Source organism: Antrostomus carolinensis, unplaced genomic scaffold (genome assembly GCF_000700745.2).
Source record: "Antrostomus carolinensis isolate BGI_N321 unplaced genomic scaffold, ASM70074v2 scaffold30820, whole genome shotgun sequence".
NCBI lineage: Eukaryota > Metazoa > Chordata > Aves > Caprimulgiformes > Caprimulgidae > Antrostomus > Antrostomus carolinensis.
This window is the reverse complement of record NW_010288200.1, coordinates 3,188-25,919: the sequence shown is the minus strand read 5'-3', so window position 1 is coordinate 25,919 and position 22,732 is coordinate 3,188. Positions and strand designations below refer to the sequence as shown.

Here is a 22,732-nt window from a genome sequence, read left to right as displayed (position 1 = left end):
ATTGATCTTACCTTTTATAAACAAATTCTTTAGCTTAACAAACTCTTACTGCTTACCTAAGATTATTCTAAGACCTTGGGGCAAGTCTTGGCTGACAAACAGGAAAGGGTTATGGAGAAGAATAAAAGTACATACATTTAATCATCAGTCTGCAGAACAGCTGCTAAAAAGAAACATTTTGGCCACAAACTTCAGCAAATGTTGGGTACCAAGACAGCAAAAAAATTAATCTCTGGAGTCAGTTTTGTTGTTAGAATATGCTTTGTCCTTTGTACAAGCGAATTCACTTTCCTGAGAAAATACAAACCGTCTACACAATTTACTAGGTGTTTCTTTTTCATTTAAAATGAACTTACCGAGTGCCGTCTGCTTTCCAGCTAACTTTGTATGGCTTCTGCTCCAAAAATTTAATATTTTGCTTGTCCATGGAAACAGGTTGTGCTCCAGGGAATCCAGACCTAAAAAAGAACCATGTTTATTAATGCTCTGCAATAAACAGTCACACAAGGCAGTGCATTTTTTACATTAGACTGAAGTCACACCTTGTACCAGACTTGCTACAAGGTTAACTTTGAGTTAGAACATCTTCTCCAATAAGGTATTTTGCAAGAGGAATCAAATGCCTGTCTGATAAGAACAAGGGTATTTGTTTATGACAAAACACTAAATTATGCGGAACTTCAAAGTTCTAACTTCAGAGGAAGAGATATTTGAATACAAAATTACAAGGACTAGAAGAACTGTAAGCATCAGCAAGTTAAGAAGCACTGTAAGCAACTCCCTGGATCATCAGCTTTGGAAAGTAGTTCAGAATCTGAGAGATTAAAATAAAGATTCTCATTAACATTGGACACAAATCCAAGTTGGCTGTAAACATGAGTATTATACCTCAGTACTGAACTTTAATAGCAGTTGTATAAGTAAGTCTACTGCTTGAGCAAGCACTAAATTTTACACAAATACCTGGACTAGACTACATATGGAATTTGCATAGCAACAATTAATCTGAATTAATCTGAAAACACTTTGTTTTCTCAATGGAAAAGCAGTCCTAGAATCTTGTTACTTAATATCAACAGTTGATCATTCCATTTCATAATACAATAAAAGATCCTCATCTGTTTCACTACTGAATGTTTTTGAGGCTTGCTTTATTTTTTTTTTAAATCCACCCAAAAATAGTCACCTTTTTCATTTTCACAATGAGCTGTTTCCTTCTGCAAAACTAGAAGAGTTAACACTTATTTCTAGACAGTATAAATAGGCAAGTTCTAAATGTTCTCATACCCTTCCCATCCACAGAACTGCTGACATTTTTGCTGTATTCCTCCTAACTTCGGTTGCGTTGTCACCTGGGTCACACATTTAACTGTTATGCCTTCCAAGAAAATTGCACCCTAATTAAAAAAAAATAATAAAATAAAATTAGTATTTCAGGCTTCATAAAAGCAGATCAGAACATGTCAATACAATATTAAGTCTGTTTTTACAACTTGACCCTCAGGGTTGCAATACTAGCTTCCTTAAATATTTACAACCAAATACCAAGACACAGCAGCTGAGCTTTGCCAGTAAACTCACTGGTGAGCCATATTATGAACCCAGGAACTGAAATTAGTTATCTATGGGGGAAAAAATAAAATAATAATAATAAAAAGAGAAAAAGGAGGTAAATGGTAAGGGATAGGCACTGTTCAGCTAGTACTCTCAAGAAAGTTCCCACTTTAAGCTACAGCATCAGTCTGACTCATAATTTTTTTATTTGTAACTAAAACGTTTTTATTTAAAAAGGAAGTATACTAGTATCAAGTATTTAATAATAAACTGGTCACATATAGAGTTTGGAGGGATCAAATTAATCATCCTTAGTACATAAAATATTATATAATAATAAGGTAGTGCGAGTGTGGATGAGAATCTGAACCTGAACAGTATTGGAAGCCTGGAGCAAATCACTGTAAACTAACGGTCACAAAGCTCTTTCTGACAGAAGCCTTTGTGACACCACTTTTAAGTGTATCAAAAAGTATTGCCTCAAAATAATTAAAGTGGAAACTAAGGACAAAATTTACCTAAGAAATACTAATTATTTTTTTTAATATACAAGTAGAATTTCTAGACCAACAATTCCATGCTGTGCTTCATTCACAGAAGGTAAGAGCTGCTCACTTACAGTACAGATCTAACATGCGAAATAAACATAAGCAGTTTGGTAATTACTGAACTAAAGTCACTGGGAAACATCTTTAGACACGAGGGTTTTGGTGGTTTTTTTAAACAAATGTCTTAGCAAACTAAGACACTAAATCTTACTTGTCTCCCTTCAAATCTTTGAGATGCATGTTTTTAATTACATATGATCAGACCTAGATGGTAATTCCAGTACAAGAAGTTCAATTACACGGATTTTACCTCCACCTGGGTGATCTACCACTTTAAATGTCTCAAAACTTAAACTTGCACCATAGAGAAAACAATTGAAAGTATTAATGTACACATGCAGCAGCAAACTTAAAGGTTCTCAGTTGACCTAGGACAAACTTAAAGAGAAAACTTAAACAGCTGTTTTTTAACAAAATATTTGTGTAAAAATATACTTGAAGAATTTTATTCTCAATCTAAACTAGGTTACTAAAGTAGAGGTGCTATGCTGAATGCCACAGAAAAGCCTAAGTAGAGATCAATAAAAGAATACTGAAAACAAAAATCTAAAATACCTTGTATATTCCAGAAAAAGTCTGTTGTCGAGTGGAATAAAAACAAATTCTGCACAACAGAATACATTAAAGCCATCAGTCTTTGTACAAAGCCACATAATTGAAGATTTCTATAGAGATCCCAAATCAACCAGACTTATTTCAATAGTATATCAAATAAAACTCTCAATGCAAACTAAAAAGATCAAAGCATGAAGTTTCACCAGTTGAGCTATGAATCCTACAAATGATGACACAAGTATTCCGTCTCTGTTCTCTCAAATGCTTGAAATTTGCCTTAAGAAATCTAGCTGCCTACCACAGATGAAAGGAGTCTTTTTCTCCCTTCCCTTTCCACACACCGTGGCACTCATCTGTTCTACTCCCGAGCAAGTCTAGGAACTAAACTGACAAAAATAACACCATAAATTAGTAATTTTCTGCCAAATTAGTATCCTAAACTAGCTCACTATAGGATGAGTCAGCACCAGTGCGAGCACAAAGGAAGCAGAAGGAACACAAGGAGTGAAGGAAAAGCAGGACCCCAGTTTTCAGTTAAGATTGGCTCAGTCGCATTACCAAACTGTATTCTAAGAACAGTACATCCTAAAGAAATAAACTAGCTCACAACCTTAACTACCTTAACCTCCACAGACTTTCAGCATGTCACTTATCCCCTATTATTCATGTGGGCACCAGCAGGTGCAACAGCACACAAGTAACTGGGCGAGGGAGGCAGACAGCTGCACAATTCCTGGCCAACATGTTGTCTGAATTCTGAGTAAGTGGTTAAGAGCACCACGAAACAAAGGAAGATGGCTGTGCCTTGCTTCTCAGAATCATGGCAGAGTGTGATGGCAGTATGACCACCAAGATTAAAGCAAAAGGCAGGCAATGGGAAAGATTTTCCAGAAAAGAAAAAGTCAAACATTAAATCAGTGCCTGCCATTGGAAAGTGCCTCTTACAGATTATCTGTCTCAACTATACTCACTAGTTAAGGCACAGCACTACGAAAACAAGGGGAGTCACTTGAGCAGGCATGCTTGGCTAACTCAGTGCTCCAGATTTGATGAGGACATTTCCTTGGATAAGGTGCCAAAACTGAGATATATATCCATGCACTTCCTGCACCACTGTTGAGCTAACAACCCCCTGTGGGAAGAGGACACTGGAGAACGCGGCGCAGAGATGCCAGAGCACTCAGCTCAGCAGGAGCACCTCAGGTCCTCAGTGCTGCTAAAAGCCAAGAGTTAGAAGCCCTAGTGGATCCAAGGTAACTACATGCACAATCTTCACACCATCTGTACTGATCAAGCTCTCCACACTTGCCACCATACCCCTCTACCCATGACTTCAGCTGAAGGAGAAGTGGCAACATGTATCATCTTGTGTTGGTTCAGATCCTAAACACCATATGGAGGAGTGGGTGGGTGGGAACAGCCGCAAACACACACATCTCCCTGACCCTAGTGGCTATCACCAGGCCTAGGTGATAGCCATCTTCAGCTACTCAGACTTGACCCTGTGCCAATATGCTGAGACTGTCTTCCAGAGAAGAAGAAACATTCCAAAACATGTCAGGAAGAGAGACAGTCTGCATCTTCTAAAAGAGGAAGGGAGAGAACAGATGCTGATCAGCTTACATTTAATACCTGGAAATCAGGACCACATCACAAGAACTGCCTCTAGGCATGTGCAAGCAAAAAAGACACAACAAAATCATACATCAAAATCAGTTACAACAGTGTTCAACTAATCATTTGGGTCTGGTGATAAAACAGGCTTCACAGAATTGGGAGAAGCAGGAAATAGCACATCTTTTGATGCTGGCTTCTCTCTTGGCTTGTCTTTTGTTTGCTTGTCTTGTTCTCAGAGGAACTCAGAAAACACAGGGTAGATGTAACTTCTATAAAACAGAAAAGCAACCTGTTTCAAAACCAGGTTCAGAGGAGTTACTGTTTCACTAACAAAATGGAAGAATATATTGAGGAGGATCTGTGGGCTCTGGTTTAGGTGTAAGAGAATTTATTTATTTTCCCTTAAATTTCCTATTAGCATACTTTTATTTTTGTATATCTGTGAATTTAGTAAAAGGGATACAAATTGTGATGGTAGCTTAAGAATTCAGTGTTATCCTTAATTTTAAGAATGGGCTGAAAAAACACTGTGTAATTCAGTATAAACAAAGCTCTACATTTAATAAGAAATAAGCAATTATACAAATACACACTGGGAGATAATTAGAGAAAAAGATACAGAGGCAGCAACAGTCCAAAAGCTGAATTAGTATTATTCTGTCTTGTAAAAGGCAATTATATTGAGATATATAAACAGAAGTATTAGCCTTAAGACATGTGAAATTAATTCCTCCCTATTAAGCACTAGGATGGCCTCAACTAGAGGTTTGTGTTCAATTATAGGCACCACAGTCTCAGAAAAACGTGAGTCAGCGTGACAGAACAGAGAATGACAAGAACAGTCAGAAGTATAAAAAATATGGACTATAGGGAAAAAGTGAAAAAACTGGCATTTAATCTGGAAAAAGAGAAGGCTAAAAGGAAATGACATTTATATATAAAGTACATAATGCAAAATCAGAAAATAACCTTTTTCCCCCATCCATCAAGATGCCCATGGGCAGGGCAGTAAGTACGAGGGTTAAACTTTGGTAAAAAAAAAAAGTGGGTTACGCATTAAAAAATGAAGTCACTAATATTTAGAATCAATGTACTTTGATAGTTAAATAATATTATCCTTGCTAACTACGTTAACCATGAGGTTTAATGGTTTCCCTCTGTCTCACAGATGACCACAGGACACTTGCACTCAAAATCATGAAGAAAATCATTCACAGCTACCATCTCTTCCAGACTGTTTGAGATATAACCAGCCATTTTAGAAGCACTACGTATTACACGCTGGAACGTCTGTGAAACATGCAGCTTACATGGGACTAGAACAGATGGCATTCCTTAAAAAACAGTAAAAAATTTGGTTGACCCATGAAAAGTTTGAAGGTTCTGGTTCAGAACTGTAACTTTTTGTCCTATTTGCAAAATCAACTATTTTTTTCCCCTGAAGATTTTTCTTCCTGAAGTGAGATTCTAAATGTCAGTTAATAACGTTGCTTTGATGCTACAATTATTAAGGCATAAACTGACAAAGTCAAAACGTGTTTGGATTTCCTGTGCAGCATCTCAGACTACAGCAAACAGATTTGCTGTTACCTGTCAACTACATTCAGGTGATGACAAAGGAAACTGTAATGACATTATGTTCTAATGAATGGTTCCCACAGTTTCTGTAGTGTAGAAAAGAAAAGCTGTCAAGACTTTTTGACATCAAAATATGGCAGTTTTAGTGAAAGATGCTGCAATAAAATTTCTCACATTCAAAATGGAATTTCTGAAATAGACAGCATGCTAACTTTACTTCACAGGCTAGCTGGGCAGTTGCTTCTGACTATTCATTATCCTAGCAAGACGCCTGAGGGGTGTCTCCTCCTTTACCCCTAAACTTTTCTTCTGTCCCCACAAAGACTGTGGTCAAAATGAAAACATTTCAGAACACCACTATTGCCAGAGCCACATCTAGTTTGACACTGTCTACCCCTAGGTGTTTAGAGAGTCAAGGTAGAAGGCTGAAAACATCTGCTGCAGGAAATCAACATAATGCTGAAAATTTAGCCTTTTAGACAGTAAAATAAGAAAGTCTGAGCAAGAGGTATTTACCTGATAATCATTCCCCCTGTAGATCGCATATTTACAAGGAATCACAAATATACTGTATCCATCTCTACTCAGTTAAGAAGCAGTCCAATCTGCCAGCCAAGAACCATGGTAAAGAATTCTCCCCATTCCTCCTCTTCATGTCAAAGAATGTTCCTCCAGAGCTGAAAAACTGAATTATACGAATATGCATATTAACTACATGATTCTTTCTTTCATAAATTCTCTAACTCATAATTAACTTTCAGTTATTAATATGCTTATTCGTATAATTTAGCTTCCAGCTTTCAAAAAAACTACAGTGGCAGATAAGGAAAAGCCTGGGAAGCCAGTGTGATGTTTCCTATTAAACAGACCAGTTTACTTTTATACTTGCTGAAAAGAGGCTGTCATTGGACCTCATCATCACACCTCATTTGCTAACTTATCAAAAGGCAATTACAAAAAAAAAAACACCCCAGTTTTGAGGTTCCAGCCCAAATAAATTTTTCTAGATATCAATGTTTCACTGAAAGGCTAATGGAGGTAGTGGCCATACCCCTGAATATATTTTCACTATGGATTTTTACAGTATGAGCAATTTTTTATTCCAGCTGATGGACTATCTGAAAGCTTACAAAGTTGATTTTGCTTCTTTGGACTAGATTTTGTATTCCTTTCAGGCTAATTTCTTCCACATTCTATCTGTAAGCCATGTTGAGTGGCTGCAGTAACAACAAAATGCATTTTTGCAGCATATTTCATTCAAGGATTTCCAAGTGTTTGCAAACAAACACCCCTCAGCAAAAAAGTAAAACAATTCAGTATTACACAAAAAGAACTGAATCTATTTTTGCACTCAGCAACATTCTCCTCTACTTTATCTCCAAATAAAAAAAAAAAAGCCAGAAATTTAGAGGAAAACTGAGCCATTACTCTTCAGATGATACAAGTATATTCTTTGTACTTGAGCATTAGTTCCATGCTATGGTCACTACAGTAACTTATTTCACCAGAATTATGTAGATGTATGTCAAAATAATCACAACAAATTATCAGCCATATTTCTTATAATTATACAGTTAAAACAGCTTTGAACAAAATATGATTTCAACATTGCCTTGCTTTTTCCTAATCCAATTACCAATGCTCCAAAATTTAAAAAAGTAAGATTATTTACCAAAATGAGCACCAAATTAAAAAAATTCTGAATTTCATCCACATGGCTACAAAGAATAAGTAAAAATTATTTACACATACCCTCATAACATTTCACCTTTTTAGAATGAATAATTAAAAAGTGCTTTACTATCTCATCTCAAACTTAAAGAAAAATGGTTCTATAAGAAAACTTTTAAGCCATTTTTACAACTGGAATAGTTGAGGTGTTGAATGTTAAAGTTCAAACTATATAAGAAAGCTTGCAACGAATCTACCACCTTTTCCTGGTTAGAGACAATACTACCAGTCCTCATTTGCAAGAGCACTGACACTTGTATGGCAGGTATTCTGTAGTAACTGATAGCTGAGTTTATTAAATTAAGAAGAGCAATTAGAATACTAAGTTGTTAACCAAAAGTACCAGTTTTAGGCGTTCTTTTCTCCTCTTGCCAAAGGAAGAGCTTGATGATCCAGGTTCTGATTCTTGGACTCCTGTTTTACCATTATCATCATCCTCCTCTTCATCTTCATCAAAGCACCATTCTGGTAGCTCAGGTGGTGATGGTGCATCATCTTCATCTCCATAACGACGAAATAATTCCTTCAAATAGTCGCCTTTATAAATACCCGGTGGTCTAGCCTGAGCAAAAGTAGCCACAGCAGCCTCAATACTGTCAAATAAAAATTGAAAATTACTCTTGATGCTTATTGTACATCTTTTAGTCCTGTCATGCCTTACCAAAGGTAAGATTTATTGGGACAGAAAATTAAAAGAAATTTCAAAGTGGTCATTGCAAAAATATTCATTATCACAGAATCACAGAATGTTGGGGATTGGAAGGGACCTCCAAAGATCATCTAGTCCAATCCCCCTGCCGGAGCAGGAACCTAAATGAGATCACACAGGAAGGCATCCAGGCGGGTCTTGAATGTCTCCAGAGAAGGAGACTCCACAACCTCCCTGGGCAGCCTGTCCCAGTGCTCTGTCACCCTCACTGTAAAGAAGTTTCTTCTCAAGTTTAAGCGGAACCTCCTGTGTTCCAGCTCACACCCATTGCCCCTTGTCCTACCATTGGGCATCACTGAGAAGAGCCTGGCTCCATCCTCCTGACATTCGCCTTTAACATATTTATAAACATCATGCTTAGATCAGCCTGGCAACAGTTGCTCTTGCACAAGATTGTGCATAATTCTGTAGGCACTGCGTATGTTCTCAGAAGGAACTGCAGCTCGCACTGCTTCGTCTCCTTACTGTAGCTAATAGTGGTCTGCTGGTCACCTGGGTAAAACTTTTGCTACAGAAAGCAATCGGTGACACGTAGGTATGTACTTAAGGACTGAACGAAGACAAAAAGGACCAAAGAAAAAGATTAACAAACTTAAAGAAGAAAACTGCAACTGTTGAAATTCAAACACAGCTACATTTTTCCCCCTAAGAATCCTCTTCCCTTTCATTAGAGGTTTTGACATCACGCTGGGAAAAAGCATTGTGATGTTTTGAAATTAATTCTCTTTCTAGAAGTTTCTCATAAAAACACTGTAATTCAAAAGCCTTTTACTATGCAGCTAATATTTAAGTGCTTTAATAAACTGGATATTGGATCACAAAAAAATTAGAAATCAAAACTAACAGTCATGCACCTTTACTAGCAAACTGGAAAGCACTCCAAAATATACAACAGCCAGCCCAGCACAAGGGTTTTATTGTTGCCATTTTCATGTATCCTACAAAAATGTTTAACAGAAAACACTGGACATAATTCTGTCTTCAATTTATCCTGGTTGCATGGAGCAGTAATGCTTCATGGATCAACATTGAGAAATCTTGCTAAATAAAAGAGAGGGGAAATCATGAAAGGTACATGCCCCTATTAGGCTTCTTGACAAGAACGTATCTTAAAGCTGGAACAAAAGCGCATATTACATGCTGAGAAAATACTTCTTTTCAGCTAAGAAAATAGCCTGCCACTGGAACAAGGAAAACATACAGCTAAAATAGAAAAAAGAACTTAAATACAAATGGCATTTTTTTGTCTGATCTGTACAGTACAGGAAGGAGCCTGAGAAAATTATGAGGCAAATTTCCCAGAATAGCCAGAAGTAATTCCTAAGAACCAGCAAGTTTGGTTCTCTCTTCTGATCTCTGGTAAGAGTAGAAAACAAAACATTTGCCAGAGTGAGACTATCAAATGATCAGTCATCAGATCTCAGAAATGACAGTTTAAGAATCCAAGTTATTTTGAAAGAGCTTTATTCCCCATTCTGTTTTCTAAGACTCCTAATTTCTTCCTCACAAGACATCTTTTATTTTGGTATCTTTCTTAAATTGTTTCATATCTTCTGTAATCAATGCTATTGAAAGGACAAAACAAACCAAAAGGGATGGGGTCTGAAAGACGCTCACATTTGTCTCTGATGATATTAGAACTCTAGACTGTTCTGGAATACATGGCAATGAAAGTGAAGGAGACAGCATAGATTTCAAGCACAGAAACCTACATGAAAGAAAAAATATTTTGCAAATTCTAGAAACATAGCAGTATTTGGGAAAAAAAGAGTGGAGAAAAAGAGAATCAAGTAAGGTGTCTGACCACTAGCTGGAAGAGCTTTCAGCCCAAATGATCCTTCTTTAAACTAACTACAAAATGCATCTCAGTATTTACAATACATCAGCAGCACTCCTACATCATATGCTTAAGGAATGATTATGGATGGATTTTTCCATGAGGAAAATCTTCTTTCCTCATCAGCAAATAACAGTGCCTTATTTTAAAGAACAATACAGCAAATTGGATTTATCTTGATACAATGCTTAGCGTTAACTGCGACCTTGCTGAAATTCATTCTTTTGCTGTGGACGTTTTTCCCTACCAGGTAATGTTTGGGTGCTCTGTTAGAAAAATCTGACAGAGATGAACAAACTTGATACAACTAACTACCTGAATGAGGAAACAAAGACACAGCTGTTAAGTTTTAAGGCTTTTCTCCCAGAGGTTTGAAAATAAAGAGAGGCTGCATAAAAGCAGGAGATTCAAACTGATTCAAGTGCATTTCCTCTTCAGAACAAAGGACCAATTCCAAGTTTAATTATTGCATGCTGCTTTTAAATTGTTAGATTAAAAGCATACAAATTTGCTAGTTCATAGGAACAACTAGAAACACACTATAAAGATGTTTGTTTCTGTGTCTACTTCCTACACTCAGCTAAGATTCTGACAAGATTCCGCCACTCTCTGTGCTCTGTCTCCATTGCTCCAATGTCTTTACTCCAAGTTTACCAGCAGACAACAATGACCCAGTTCTTTGCCAACAGCTTGTACACACATGCCAAGCACCAAATAACTGCATGTCCAGTGATAAGAAAATGCTGTACCAGGAGCAGAATTTTCTTCACTTAAAGGACCATTCAAGAAATATCATCAGAATGCTTAAGGGTATTGTTAAGAAACACGCCTTGCAAAGGACCCCATCAGCAAGGAAACAAGTGTTTCATGAATAGTACCAAAACTCATGCCCACCAGCATGGTACAGGCAATTTTTTTCTTACACTAATGTTATTTGAAAAAGATCACTGCTCTTCATGAAGGCACCAACATTTTAAATCACAAAAAAACCCCAGGTGAGTGTGTATAGAAGCATGCTGTACACTTGAGTCAAACAACAAGCTGGAAACAAGGACTTTGTCTCCCCCAACCCCTCAGAAGTAAGTATGTCACTCTCACACTATAATCTCTTCTTCCCAGAGCTCAAAAAAACAAAAAACACCTGCATGCAAACATACATGAAAAAGATAAAAAACAGAAATAATCTTTCAGGCATCTCTGAACTCTAAATTCGTACTCAAAACGTGGAACATGTCATGGAGAAGAGACACAATACAATATATTCACTTCTAAAAGCCCACACACAGCAGGTGCAGCTGACTTTTGACCTACTGCACCTGGAAAGCTTGCCTGAAACAGGCCAAGCTACCAAAGGATGATACGAATAATGTTAAGACAGGTTGTTCGCTCAAGATGAGTAAGCAGTTTTAAAATAACAAACAGTGAATACATTAGGAAAGCTGTCATGCCAATGAGTGAAAGACACTGACCATGCCTTTGGTCACCCTCCACGAATCCCTAGGAATTAATATTTAAAGTTACCTCCAGTCCAACTTCTCAACCAAAAAGGCACAGATCAGAAATCCAGTTCTATTGAACCCATGTGTGCAATGGACACCTAGACAAGACAAGAAAGGGCATAATCATTTGCAAGCAGTTTTAATAAACATGCTTTAGTTTCACAAGTGTGGTTTTGGATCCTTCTACCTTCATCAGTAACATTAAAGAGCTATCTCCCTTTCCATCAAGGCAGCCCAGACCACGTAAGGCACATCAGCCTAAAAAGCAATTATTACATTCTTTCTGCAAATTATTAGCAACAAGAGTAAAGGACCCTTCAGTTCATCCTAGCTCAAGAGCACTAATTTAATGCAACTAAAATATGGCTAATACCAATAAGATTCAAAGTATTTTTTTATGATTGCTCAAATGCTTATCAGAAGACAATATAATCAAATTAAATAATTGTGCTTTTAGTGGATTCAACCAGTATTACATTGATTTTACACCATCAGGCATGAAAATCATATTCAGTTTACCCTCTCTCAAACCTGAAAGTGATGTCAACAGATCATAATTCTATTTCAAATTTGCTATTACCCTGCTAAGATCAAACTTACTAATTTTGAAAAAAAAAAAAAACCTACAAAAAGAAAACTATGCAACACTAACTTTGAATTACTTTTCAATGTAAGAAAAAAGAATTAAGTCTTCAGCCTCTATTTTACTGAATATAACCACCAGTGAAAGAAGTCAAATACATTGCAACTTTTTCTTTCTCTCAAGGCAACAGCACCATCTAGTGATAAACGAACCAGTTTGAAAGTTTGTGCTATTAAAAATGTTATGAAGGATTCAGGCAAGACGTTGCTTCTTCATCATACTGCATTTGAAATTATAAATATCACAGTATTAAAGATTCCACTAACACTAAACACAATTCTTAATAAAAACATATTTTTCAGTTGTGGCCACAAAGCAAGTCACTTAAGTTTTTATTGATTTCTTTATTTCTCCACCATAGTCAGTAAACTTTAGCCACAATTCACTTGATGCTTATCCAAACTATCTTTTTTATCTATCTTTTTTTTCTACATGCTCCCCTACACTGTATTTATTTTTTATTTTATTTTATTTTTTTTACTGCAGATCCAAAAAATGCCTATGAAGAGTAGAATGTTAAAAACCAGAAACTTTATATGGGTAAACAGAAATATATAACAACTGTATGAGGGTGAGGTATCGTGTCCGGCCCACCAAGCTTCCCTTCTTAATAAAGCAAAGTAAAAACTACTACAAATTTCTTGGGTTCATCCATTCTAGCTATTCATTAATATTAAAAACTGTGTAATTTGCATTAAATGACATGAATTTTGGCTTCCTTACAGAATTTGTTCCCAGTTATCATTTCTCCTTTGTTTTCTGCTTAACCAAAATTTTTGCATTGTTTCCTTAAGGTTGGCAGGTATACTCCAGTCCTTCAAGTTGCAAAAATAAAGCTTCTATCCTATATTGTTCTAGATTAATAGAAAATTTTGTTCACTTATCATTCACATTTCAGTCTCTTTTCATATCTAATCTTGACACTGGAAATTAAATTGCACACAATTGCTATCAATAAGTCCTGCAGCTGTTACTGCTGCCAAGAAGGTTAAGTTAATAATTTTATACACATGACAAAGATAAGAGGCATCTCAGCAATGAGACCAGCGGCTTGGAAGGGAAAGATCACACAGGGTTCACCACTATCACTGCTGCAGACTGCTTTCACTTTTGATAAAAACATCCTCCATACCTCTGATCCTCTGTGAGAGGAAACAAGTGTCCAAAACCAGAAACAACTTTTCAGTAATTAATGGAAAGGAAATGGAAAATCCCAACATTTCTCTTTTACTATGAAAGCCTAAACTACAGGTTATTTAAAAGTTTAGTCAACACATTACTTTCTTCTTGACTCTTTCTAATTGACTTTTTTTTTCCATGGAGGTGAAACAATCTAAATTATGGAAGAACATTCCAAAATTCATAGAAGTCAAAAAGTTAGTGATTCATCACTAAAAATGGTATTTTAAAAGTTGAAATACCAGTTAAATGGGTCTGCTATTTACAGGATATCACCATGCTATCCATGCTCCATAAAAATTGCTGACCATAACAATATTTCAAGTTCAGAAATATTGTCGGAGGATCAAGTGGAGGAACTGTGAAAGGAGAGTGAAAAATGAGGAAGTGCCAAACGAGAGTGAGTGGGATCAGTCATCAACAGTATTTCAAGTTCTGGTGCGAGTTCTGAAATATTGCTGATGATTGATCCCACTCACTCTCATTTAGCAGTTCCTCATTTTTCATATCACATAGTTGTGTTACAGTTTAGAGAAGAAAACACGGGTCTCCAATTAAAATTGTGTTCTGTGTAAAATAGAGAAAGTACCTAAAAGAAAATTATGTCCAAAAGTGTTTGCCCAAATTAAGTCTCCCAAGCACTGGAGGGGAGGAGGGGGGGAAAGATTCTCAGTGGTATTCTGTGACAGGACAAAAAGCAATGGGTACAAACCAAAATACAATAAATTCAGTTTAAACATAAGGAAAAAAACCTGTGTATTGTAAGGGTGAGCAAACACAGGAAGAGGTTGCCAGATGATGTTGTGGAGTCTCCAAGCTTGGAGATGTCCAAAACCCAAACGGGCACAGACCCAAACAAGCTGCTTTAGCTGGCCCTGCTCTAAGGGAAGGCAACTGACAAGCCAATTTCCACAGGTCTCTTCCAACAACCTCAACTACTGTACAATTCTATGATTCTGTAAAATCCTAAACTGTATGAACATAGCAGCTGAGTTTACCAAGCTCTTATCAATGACACCTACACAAACAACTGTTCCATGCACTCCCAAGTCACACAGACACTCAGATTCAGGAAGGTTGCAGAATTATCATCAAAGAGGTCTGAGGATAACACCCATTCTGACTCTGGAAACTCAGCTGCAAAGTAATTTCTTGTCTCTGACAGTTTGTAGATAAGAGTTGAACACTAATATGCTTAACAGAAATCAGAATAAAATGGTTTTAAATAAAAGGAGAAGTCATCCAAGTTAAAATGAGAACTTGTTTTGCTCTGTGTAAAAAATAAAATAAAATAAAAAAAATTAAGAACAAATATTCACTGTGAGACAGTACACCACAGAAGAAAAACTATGCCTAATACCTACTACCAGTTTCCAGCAATTAATCAGTTGCTTTGTGAGATTTGCTAAAGAATCTCTGATCAGTTATCAAATATGACTTCAAGTAAGCCAGACCATCAAATGCCAGAACACCACCTAGGCAATACATTACCTGCATCTGTAACCTGTATCAGCAGAAGTTGGAAAAACACAGCACAAGTATCGTGTATTTGTAGACAGTTCTTAAGCCTGTATATTGTTCCACATTAAGTTGATAGCTGTAATCAAATTGATGGATGCAGAAATATTCTGGAGTAAAAGCAAATCCAATCTATATATGCATAAACACTGTACTGAGGAAAATATTTTGCTTAGACTTTTGAAGAATAAGAGACTGCAGTTATGCGTGAATATGAAATTAACAAGAACTAATGATGGATATAAGATGGATATAAGATGTACCTATAAGCTCTGAGGGATTCTTATCACTGAAGTGTTCACATACACGGATAAATGTTTCTGTATTCTCAGGTGTAGGGCACTCACCATGCCTGAAAAAACACAGGAACATGCAGATTAGGAGACAGTCATGGAAAAGGGAAGAGGAAAAAAAAAAATTACTGCAGTGTGATCTTTCAAATTAAAAGCTAAAATTAAAGTGCAGACAACTTACCCTTTGCACTGGAGCTTTATATATTTAATCCCCTCTTTCTCTATATCATTTCTATCATAGAATCTAGTGGTGTTGGTCAAATCTACCAGTAAACCCATTTTAACCTAAAAAAATAAAAACATAAAGAAAACATATATATGTGGTTCAAATATCAGTGCATAAATACTAAATGGGTAATAACAAGGAAATTAAAAGCAACAGCAGGTTACCAGTGCAAGTTTAAAAATTCTTAAGCATTGCATTTGTTCATAAAAATCTGTATTTTACCACCATCACAGTCATCTGCATTTTTTTGTGAAAGCTGGTATCTAAATTAGCACTAGCCATCAATTCAAAAACTCCAGTTTGCTCCTATCAACATTTCTAAACATTCCTAAACAACATTTCTATACCTGCTAACAGCAGGAAACTATCTGGTAAAGAATTATTTTAACATGTTAAAAGACAAATAAGGTGGAACAAATAAGAGTAGTAGTTTAGAAAAATCCTTGTTCCATAACTTTGTCTTTTTTAAAGATACATCAATAGTGCACTTAAAAATACGTTCACACTGAAGCATGTTACACATGCAAAAACACAGAACATCTTCAATACATTTAAAATTCCAGCACATACTCATAAACAGGATTTTGATCAGGTTTTATATACCTTAAGGTCAACAGAGTGGCAATAATTCAGCAGTGCAGTTGGAACTGCAAATTACAAATTAAAACACTGCTTCCAGACAATTCAGAAAAGATAAATTCCAATTATAACTGGAATACAGTTCACAAACAGCTTCTTCACATGGATAGGATATTCAGTAGACCCCAAAGACAAATTTCCAGTTATCTACAGAGGTAGTTATCCAGAGGTCTTCAAAGTTCTGATATACTTTCATAATACTTTTATTTATTAGATACTAAAACGTATCATAATGTTATGTCAGCAGCATTAAGCATTTGTAGGGTAACATCCAAATCAGTTCTAAATTCCTACTTGTTTACTTCAACTTTGTATATTGCATTCAGAATGCTTCATTTACTTTTATTACTGTGTTTCGCAGAAATACAAGCTACTTCAGCAGAGGCCCACCTGACAACAACATTGCATCACCTGAAACTTCAAATATTTAGTGTCAACCAAGCTGCTAAACATAGAGACTGACAGCATACTAGGCAGTGATTAATTTTGTAGGCAATATATAAAAGGCAATTAATTCAATGATTACTTTCCTCCTTCTCTATTCCTAACAGCATTTAGCAAACATCTGAAGGATCATTTAATTCACAAGTAAGACCACACAAAATTTCCAGGTGCTACGCACTGTAGGTCCATTACGCTATGACACTGACATAAACCAGTTCAAAATAACTGTCCAGAGGAGAATGAGATATTCCTACGCCAGTACTTCTAAGTGAATGTGCAGGACAACATGCTAGGATAGAAAAGTAGATCTAAAATGAGCTAGTTCTATGAAAACTATTTAGATGTTTTCCTACCACTCTACACAAGCAATGGGTGCATGGAAGGAATCCACAGCATATCTTCTAGTAACATGCCAAGCCCCCCCCAAAGAAAGCATTAGAATCTCTCTGTGTTCTGCTTCCTACCAACAGCGTAGTCAGAGCTGGCAAAAAGACTGATGTGAGAATCGGATGTGTCTTCACCAGAAAGCTCTAGACTATGAAGCCACATAAGTGGTCCCCTAACTACCCTCCTCCCCAACCTCCACATAGCTCAGCCTGGTAACCTACTATTTTATGTACAATATGGGATTAGGTGTAATGCTTCCAAGATGTCCTTAGCGAAGGGGAATAAAGTTATTTTCAAAGAAAGATTAAGATTCAATGAAAAGATCATTTTAAAGTAAAGGTTTTTGCATTCAGTTCCAGTCTAGTAAGAAAGAAGACGTTCCAAAATTTGAATTACTCATGGAAAAAATGCTGTATCATCTGTCAGTCTGGAGAAAGGGAAAAAGAATCGTGAGGAAAACAACTTCTAACAAAAGCATGAAAGCAGACTAAAAGGTAACACTGTTCAATACACCAAGTTGTTAAAGGAGAGCTACAAGAAGAAATGCAAGTGATTTGCAGAACGTAGCTTCACATCCTCCCATCCAAAAGTAGTGGAGATAGATACAATTCCATTGTAGTGTTGAAAATTCAAAGCAAATTCCCAATCCAACTGTTCTCAAATACCAGCAGCTTCAAGTGTTCCCACCAGAAGCTTCCAAACTTTCCCAAACTCCTGCTACAATGAATTGTCACTGAGATGATGTGTGAAAACACCAAAATTAATTCTATGCCAAAGCTTTTAAGCTCAAAGAACGTTTGCATGCCTTCTCCTCAGCTTTTAGAAATTACTCTTTTTAACATACTCACTTACAGAATTTAGTTTCCTGACTGACATGTAGAAGCCAGCAGAACACTACAACATAATTCAGACCCAAGTATCAACAAACATTTTGGATGCTGCATTGACTTTGAATAGGAAAATGAAATACAGCAAAGTGTCTGCTAGAGAGGAAATTCTGAACCACAGCACTCTAGGACTCCTGGCCTGTTATTCCTTTGCAATTTTTACATATCATTCCAATCACATACAAGTGAATATCTTGTGAACTGACACTGTTCCTCACACATTTCATGGAGCAGTAAACCAAACATGCATCTGATATAATTTAGCCAAAGTGATAAAAGCATGTATGGCATATGAAGTGTATGAGGCCTGAAAACCGTTTCCTTGCTTTACCAAAATCACAAACATTTGCTTTCCCAGTTCACAGGATTAGCTGCACCTAACACACGGCAATTTAAAGACTGCAAGGCAAAACAAAAGCATAAAAATATTTTTTAAAGTGGAGGGATTATGTAACACATCAAAGTATACAATTATGATTTGCACAAATCCACGCAAAAAAACCCTGGTACCACAGGAATCAAAATATTTCAGTCACTGAAGCAGGGTTATGCTCTGCTTGTCCTGACTGACCATTATTTTCACCTATAGAATAGATCCTAGCACACATGCGTTCATCACACAGGTGCTTTGCTCTGCTCTGAAACCCTGACATCACACCAGTCTCTTCAGTTTGCTCCTAGAAAGTTTTTAATAGGAGCTGATATTTGAAAGACTTTCTGAGTTAAAATAGTCGCCCACTAGAAAAAACTGGTTTGCCAGCCCATGTTTTGCATGAATCGCACCTTTCAGCCCACCACAGCCACTGAATGGCACAGCCTTGGAAGAAAGAGTATTTTAAACTGTTGAGTAACTTCTCACTAAAATATACATTTTTTTTCTTACAAGGACTGTTGCAATGCTACAATCTTAGAAATCACATTGAAACACAATTGCAGCTAGTTATTTTTCTTGCTTCTAATTGTAAAAGATGACTGGACAGAAGGAAAAAAAAGCTCATCAATAGCTTGACATTCTCATCTTCTACATACAATAATACCAAGATCTTCATACGACCTCCATTCTGCTCATACTTATTTTGGACAGGCTCTCCATGTCCTCCTATGGTTATAAAAGCCTTCCTCCTCCTCTTCTCACACTCCAGCTATCTCCAGCTATTAATGCCTCCTGCATGCGCTCCTTGACTGCTGTGCAATTAAATGGGCTTAGCTAGCTTCCCCTTGTGTGACCCCACAAGTTTCTCATTAGACTTTGTAACTTGAAAACAGCCTCAGGAGAGAGAGAACACACTACAATACACTAAATTCTCTCCAGTGCTAGGATTTCTTTTTCTTGCATTTTTGATTAGAGGAAGACAGTTGAAATCTGTGATTGAATTTATCTGTGAAAACAATAATGTGGCTGAAAACTGACAACTAGTTTTCTCAATAGGAATATTGTAACTTGAGCAAACTAATTGCCCAAACATTCTTTTTACTAATGTCCTAGCTCTTCATAACAGAAATAAAACTACCTTTTATAAACAGTACTAACCTACACACTCAAGAAAGAAATTTAAAAAAATGAAATTATTCACACTGTCACCAATTGCTCCTGCAAATTTTTTTATGAGACCATTAATATACCATGTCAATACTGGCAATCAGAAGAAAAACGGGGTTGCTATCCCTTATCAAATCAGTTTCTAACATTCAGATTTTCAGCAACCAGCATCATGAGAAAAAGGAATCGCACAGTAAGCTTGCTAGAGAAAGCTCCTCCCAGACAGATGTTGGCTTAAATGCTGAACCAGTACCTTTAAAAATCTGTGGTAGCAGCAATATCTCACTATTACCAAAATCCAGATATAAAAGTTTCTGCTGAAGTCTTTTATTTGGGACATAAATTATATTGACTTAAGTAATAAGAAGGTTTCAGAAGTTACTCATTCTGCAAAGTGTTAGCAGTAAAACACACTGCCGTAAAATGATGAGAACCGTGCACAGGGAACTATTTTTGCCTTGGGAAAATCTGCTTTTCAAGGTCTCCTCAACTGCACATTCATCTCATTGCCAGAGTGTTGGTAAATCGCTGTTCTACAAATATAACACTCCAGTAACCCACTGCACACCTTGGCAAATGAAAAAAATCATATGTTTTCAAAAGCAAACGTTTAGCAACAATACCAGAGTTCAAGACAATATAATAGATTTGACAAGAACAGAGAGTCTGGAAGAAATTCTATGTTCTGCTTGTTAATCAAAATTACCAAAATATAAGTGGGAATCCTCACGCTAGTTACTGTACTACCAGACTCTATTAATCTGATGACAGAATCACAGAGTGTCAGGGATTGGAAGGGACCTTGAAAGATCATCTAGTCCAATTCCCCTGCCAGAGCAGGAACACCTAAATGAGATCACACAGGAAGGTGTCCAGGAGGGTTCTGAATGTCTCCAGAGAAGGAGACTCCACAACCTCTCTGGGCAGCCTGTTCCAGTGCTCCAACACCCTCACTGTAAAGAAGTTTCTTCTCAAGTTTAAGCAGAACCTTCTGTGTTCCAGCTTGCACCCATTGCCCCTTGTCCTACCATTGGGCATCACTGAGAAGAGCCTGGCTCCATCCTCGTGACATTCGCCCTTAACATATTTGTAAACATTAATTAGGTCTCCCCTCAGTCTCCTCTTCTCCAAGCTAAAGAGACCCAGCTCCCTCAGCCTTTCCTCATAAGGGAGATGCTCCACTCCCTTAATCATCTTGGTGGCTCTGTGCTGGACTCTCTCAAGCAGTTCCCTGTCCTTCTTGAACTGTGGGGCCCAGAACTGGACACAATATTCCAGATGTGGCCTCACCAGGGCAGAGTAGAGGGGGAACTCAAGACATTACGAATTTGTAGTATTGCAATGCAACTGACTGATGTGCCCAGTGGAGAGGCTACAAAGGCTCTCCATGATTTACTTTTTGGTGACAAATCACTAACAAGCAAATAGTCAGAAATTCTCAGCAAGTCTCTGAAATTCTCTGTAACTTCAAAATATATGCAAAATTTTAAATTACTTTAAACCATTAACAAGATCGGTTTTGAAAAATTTCTAACTCTATTAAAGCTGATCAGAGTCAAAACCAACATAATGCATAAAAGAGGAACTCAAGTAGAATTTAGATGCATAGATCCAAGAATTGAAGCAAGAAAAATTCTGCTGGTTCAAGCTTCTGAGAACATGCATGTATATTTCACTTTCTTACCACTTTAGCCCACAGGTACTTCTATCGCTGCTACACTCAGTAGCTCACCATCTACTTCATACTTAAGCCTCAATGAAACTCATTAAATGAAGATTCCCATATTTTAGTCACCTGATTCTTCTGATGTTTAAGCTGTGATATTGTTAAATAAGATCAGAATTAATTTGACTTAGATCAACCACCAAAAAAAAAGAGAACCAAAAAAAACACATTAAAAATGTCACTACCATAATTAGTTTTATAAAAAACACAGTCAAAAAATGGTGCTGACCTTCTATATAATAGTTTAATAAACAGATTAAAACAATTAGGTTATAGGCCTTTCTTTGTCAGGGAGGTACAAAATCCTATTTCCCACATTTCCACATGCAGTGGGCTGGGCACAACGCTTGACAGACCCACATGAAAGGCTGGAAAGGACCTATTCCCCACCTTTACTGTCTGTGCTATGGTGCAGAACAACATGCAAGCTGAAGCAGATGGACAGACAGAAATGGGCTAAACAGAGAATGAAGAAATAAGCCAGAAGCACAATTCTGCAATGCAATAATAAAGGCATCTACCCACCTTCCTGGGTCCCAATCCATACTCCTAAATTTTTTTCTATTTATGCATTTTTTTCACTAAGAAGTTACTGGATAAAATCCATAAATTGCTTTCTTCCATACCTGGGTATGAATGGTTAGATAACATAAAGCACTCTATGCATCAAAAGAAGAAAATTATGCATTGAAACCACAGAAGAATTCTACAAAATTCTCCTTTCACTTTTAAATGCGTTCACTCCTATAAGCAAAATTGCAATTTAACATATGCCTACACAAGAGTCATTTGTAAAACCACAAACTCAGACTATTTGAATATTGACAATGACATCTCTCCAAGATGCAACAGTAGTAACAGAGAAGGGTGAAATTCTTCCTGCTAATACAGTAAATGAGCTGGAGGATTTTGCACAATTCTTGCCTACAAGAAAGTATGTTTGGAAATTTAGGAGTTGCAGAGGAAACCCGAAAATGTAAACAGAAAAAGAAATTATCTGTACAGATGTCCCAAATAAAGCTGTCAACCACTTTTTTCTTACATCTGAAAAGCAACATTTGAATACACATTAACAATGAAAGCAGTTTCAACTGCTAGAAAATTTAACTTTACCTTCAGACTCTTTAAGTAGTTGGATAACATACTCGGGTGAAAGCGATTTTCTTCAGCAACCTGTTCATCGTATCTTGGTCCTAACATTGTCTTCAAAGGTAAAAACTTCCCTATGGAAGATAATCAAATTTTGCAGCATTTTATGTATATTCATGTATATGTACAATTACAACTTAGCAATTTCAAAGCAACATGTTGAGCAGATTTAGAGGTTCACCTTCAATGAAAAATAATCACAGGAATAGTATCAGTAACAGTTGAATTGGAATATTTTTAGTTATGAGTTCTCAGAATTCACAAATAAGTTTAGAAGTTTAAAGGAAATACAGGTCAGCTCATCTGAAACAAAGTAATTTAACATTTTTAGATAGCTTTTAGTGTGATTTAAGCTGTGGAGCTACAGCATACAACACAGTAGAGAAAACTTAAACTCAGTACAGTTAAAAACA

At 36.6% G+C, this 22,732-nt stretch overlaps 1 protein-coding gene across 1 annotated transcript; it reads right to left on the bottom strand.

Moving 5' to 3' along the window:
* Nucleotides 1-352: 352 nt before the first annotated feature.
* On the bottom strand, nucleotides 353-22,387 carry RNGTT (RNA guanylyltransferase and 5'-phosphatase). Its single transcript, XM_010165922.1, has 7 exons — nucleotides 22,284-22,387; nucleotides 15,503-15,606; nucleotides 15,292-15,380; nucleotides 11,711-11,786; nucleotides 7,987-8,236; nucleotides 1,288-1,397; nucleotides 353-458 (listed from the first exon to the last, which is right to left on the bottom strand). The coding sequence occupies exons 1-7, from the start codon at nucleotides 22,368-22,370 to the stop codon at nucleotides 353-355; spliced, it is 822 nt and encodes a 273-aa protein (XP_010164224.1). The 5' UTR covers nucleotides 22,371-22,387.
* Nucleotides 22,388-22,732: the final 345 nt, after the last annotated feature.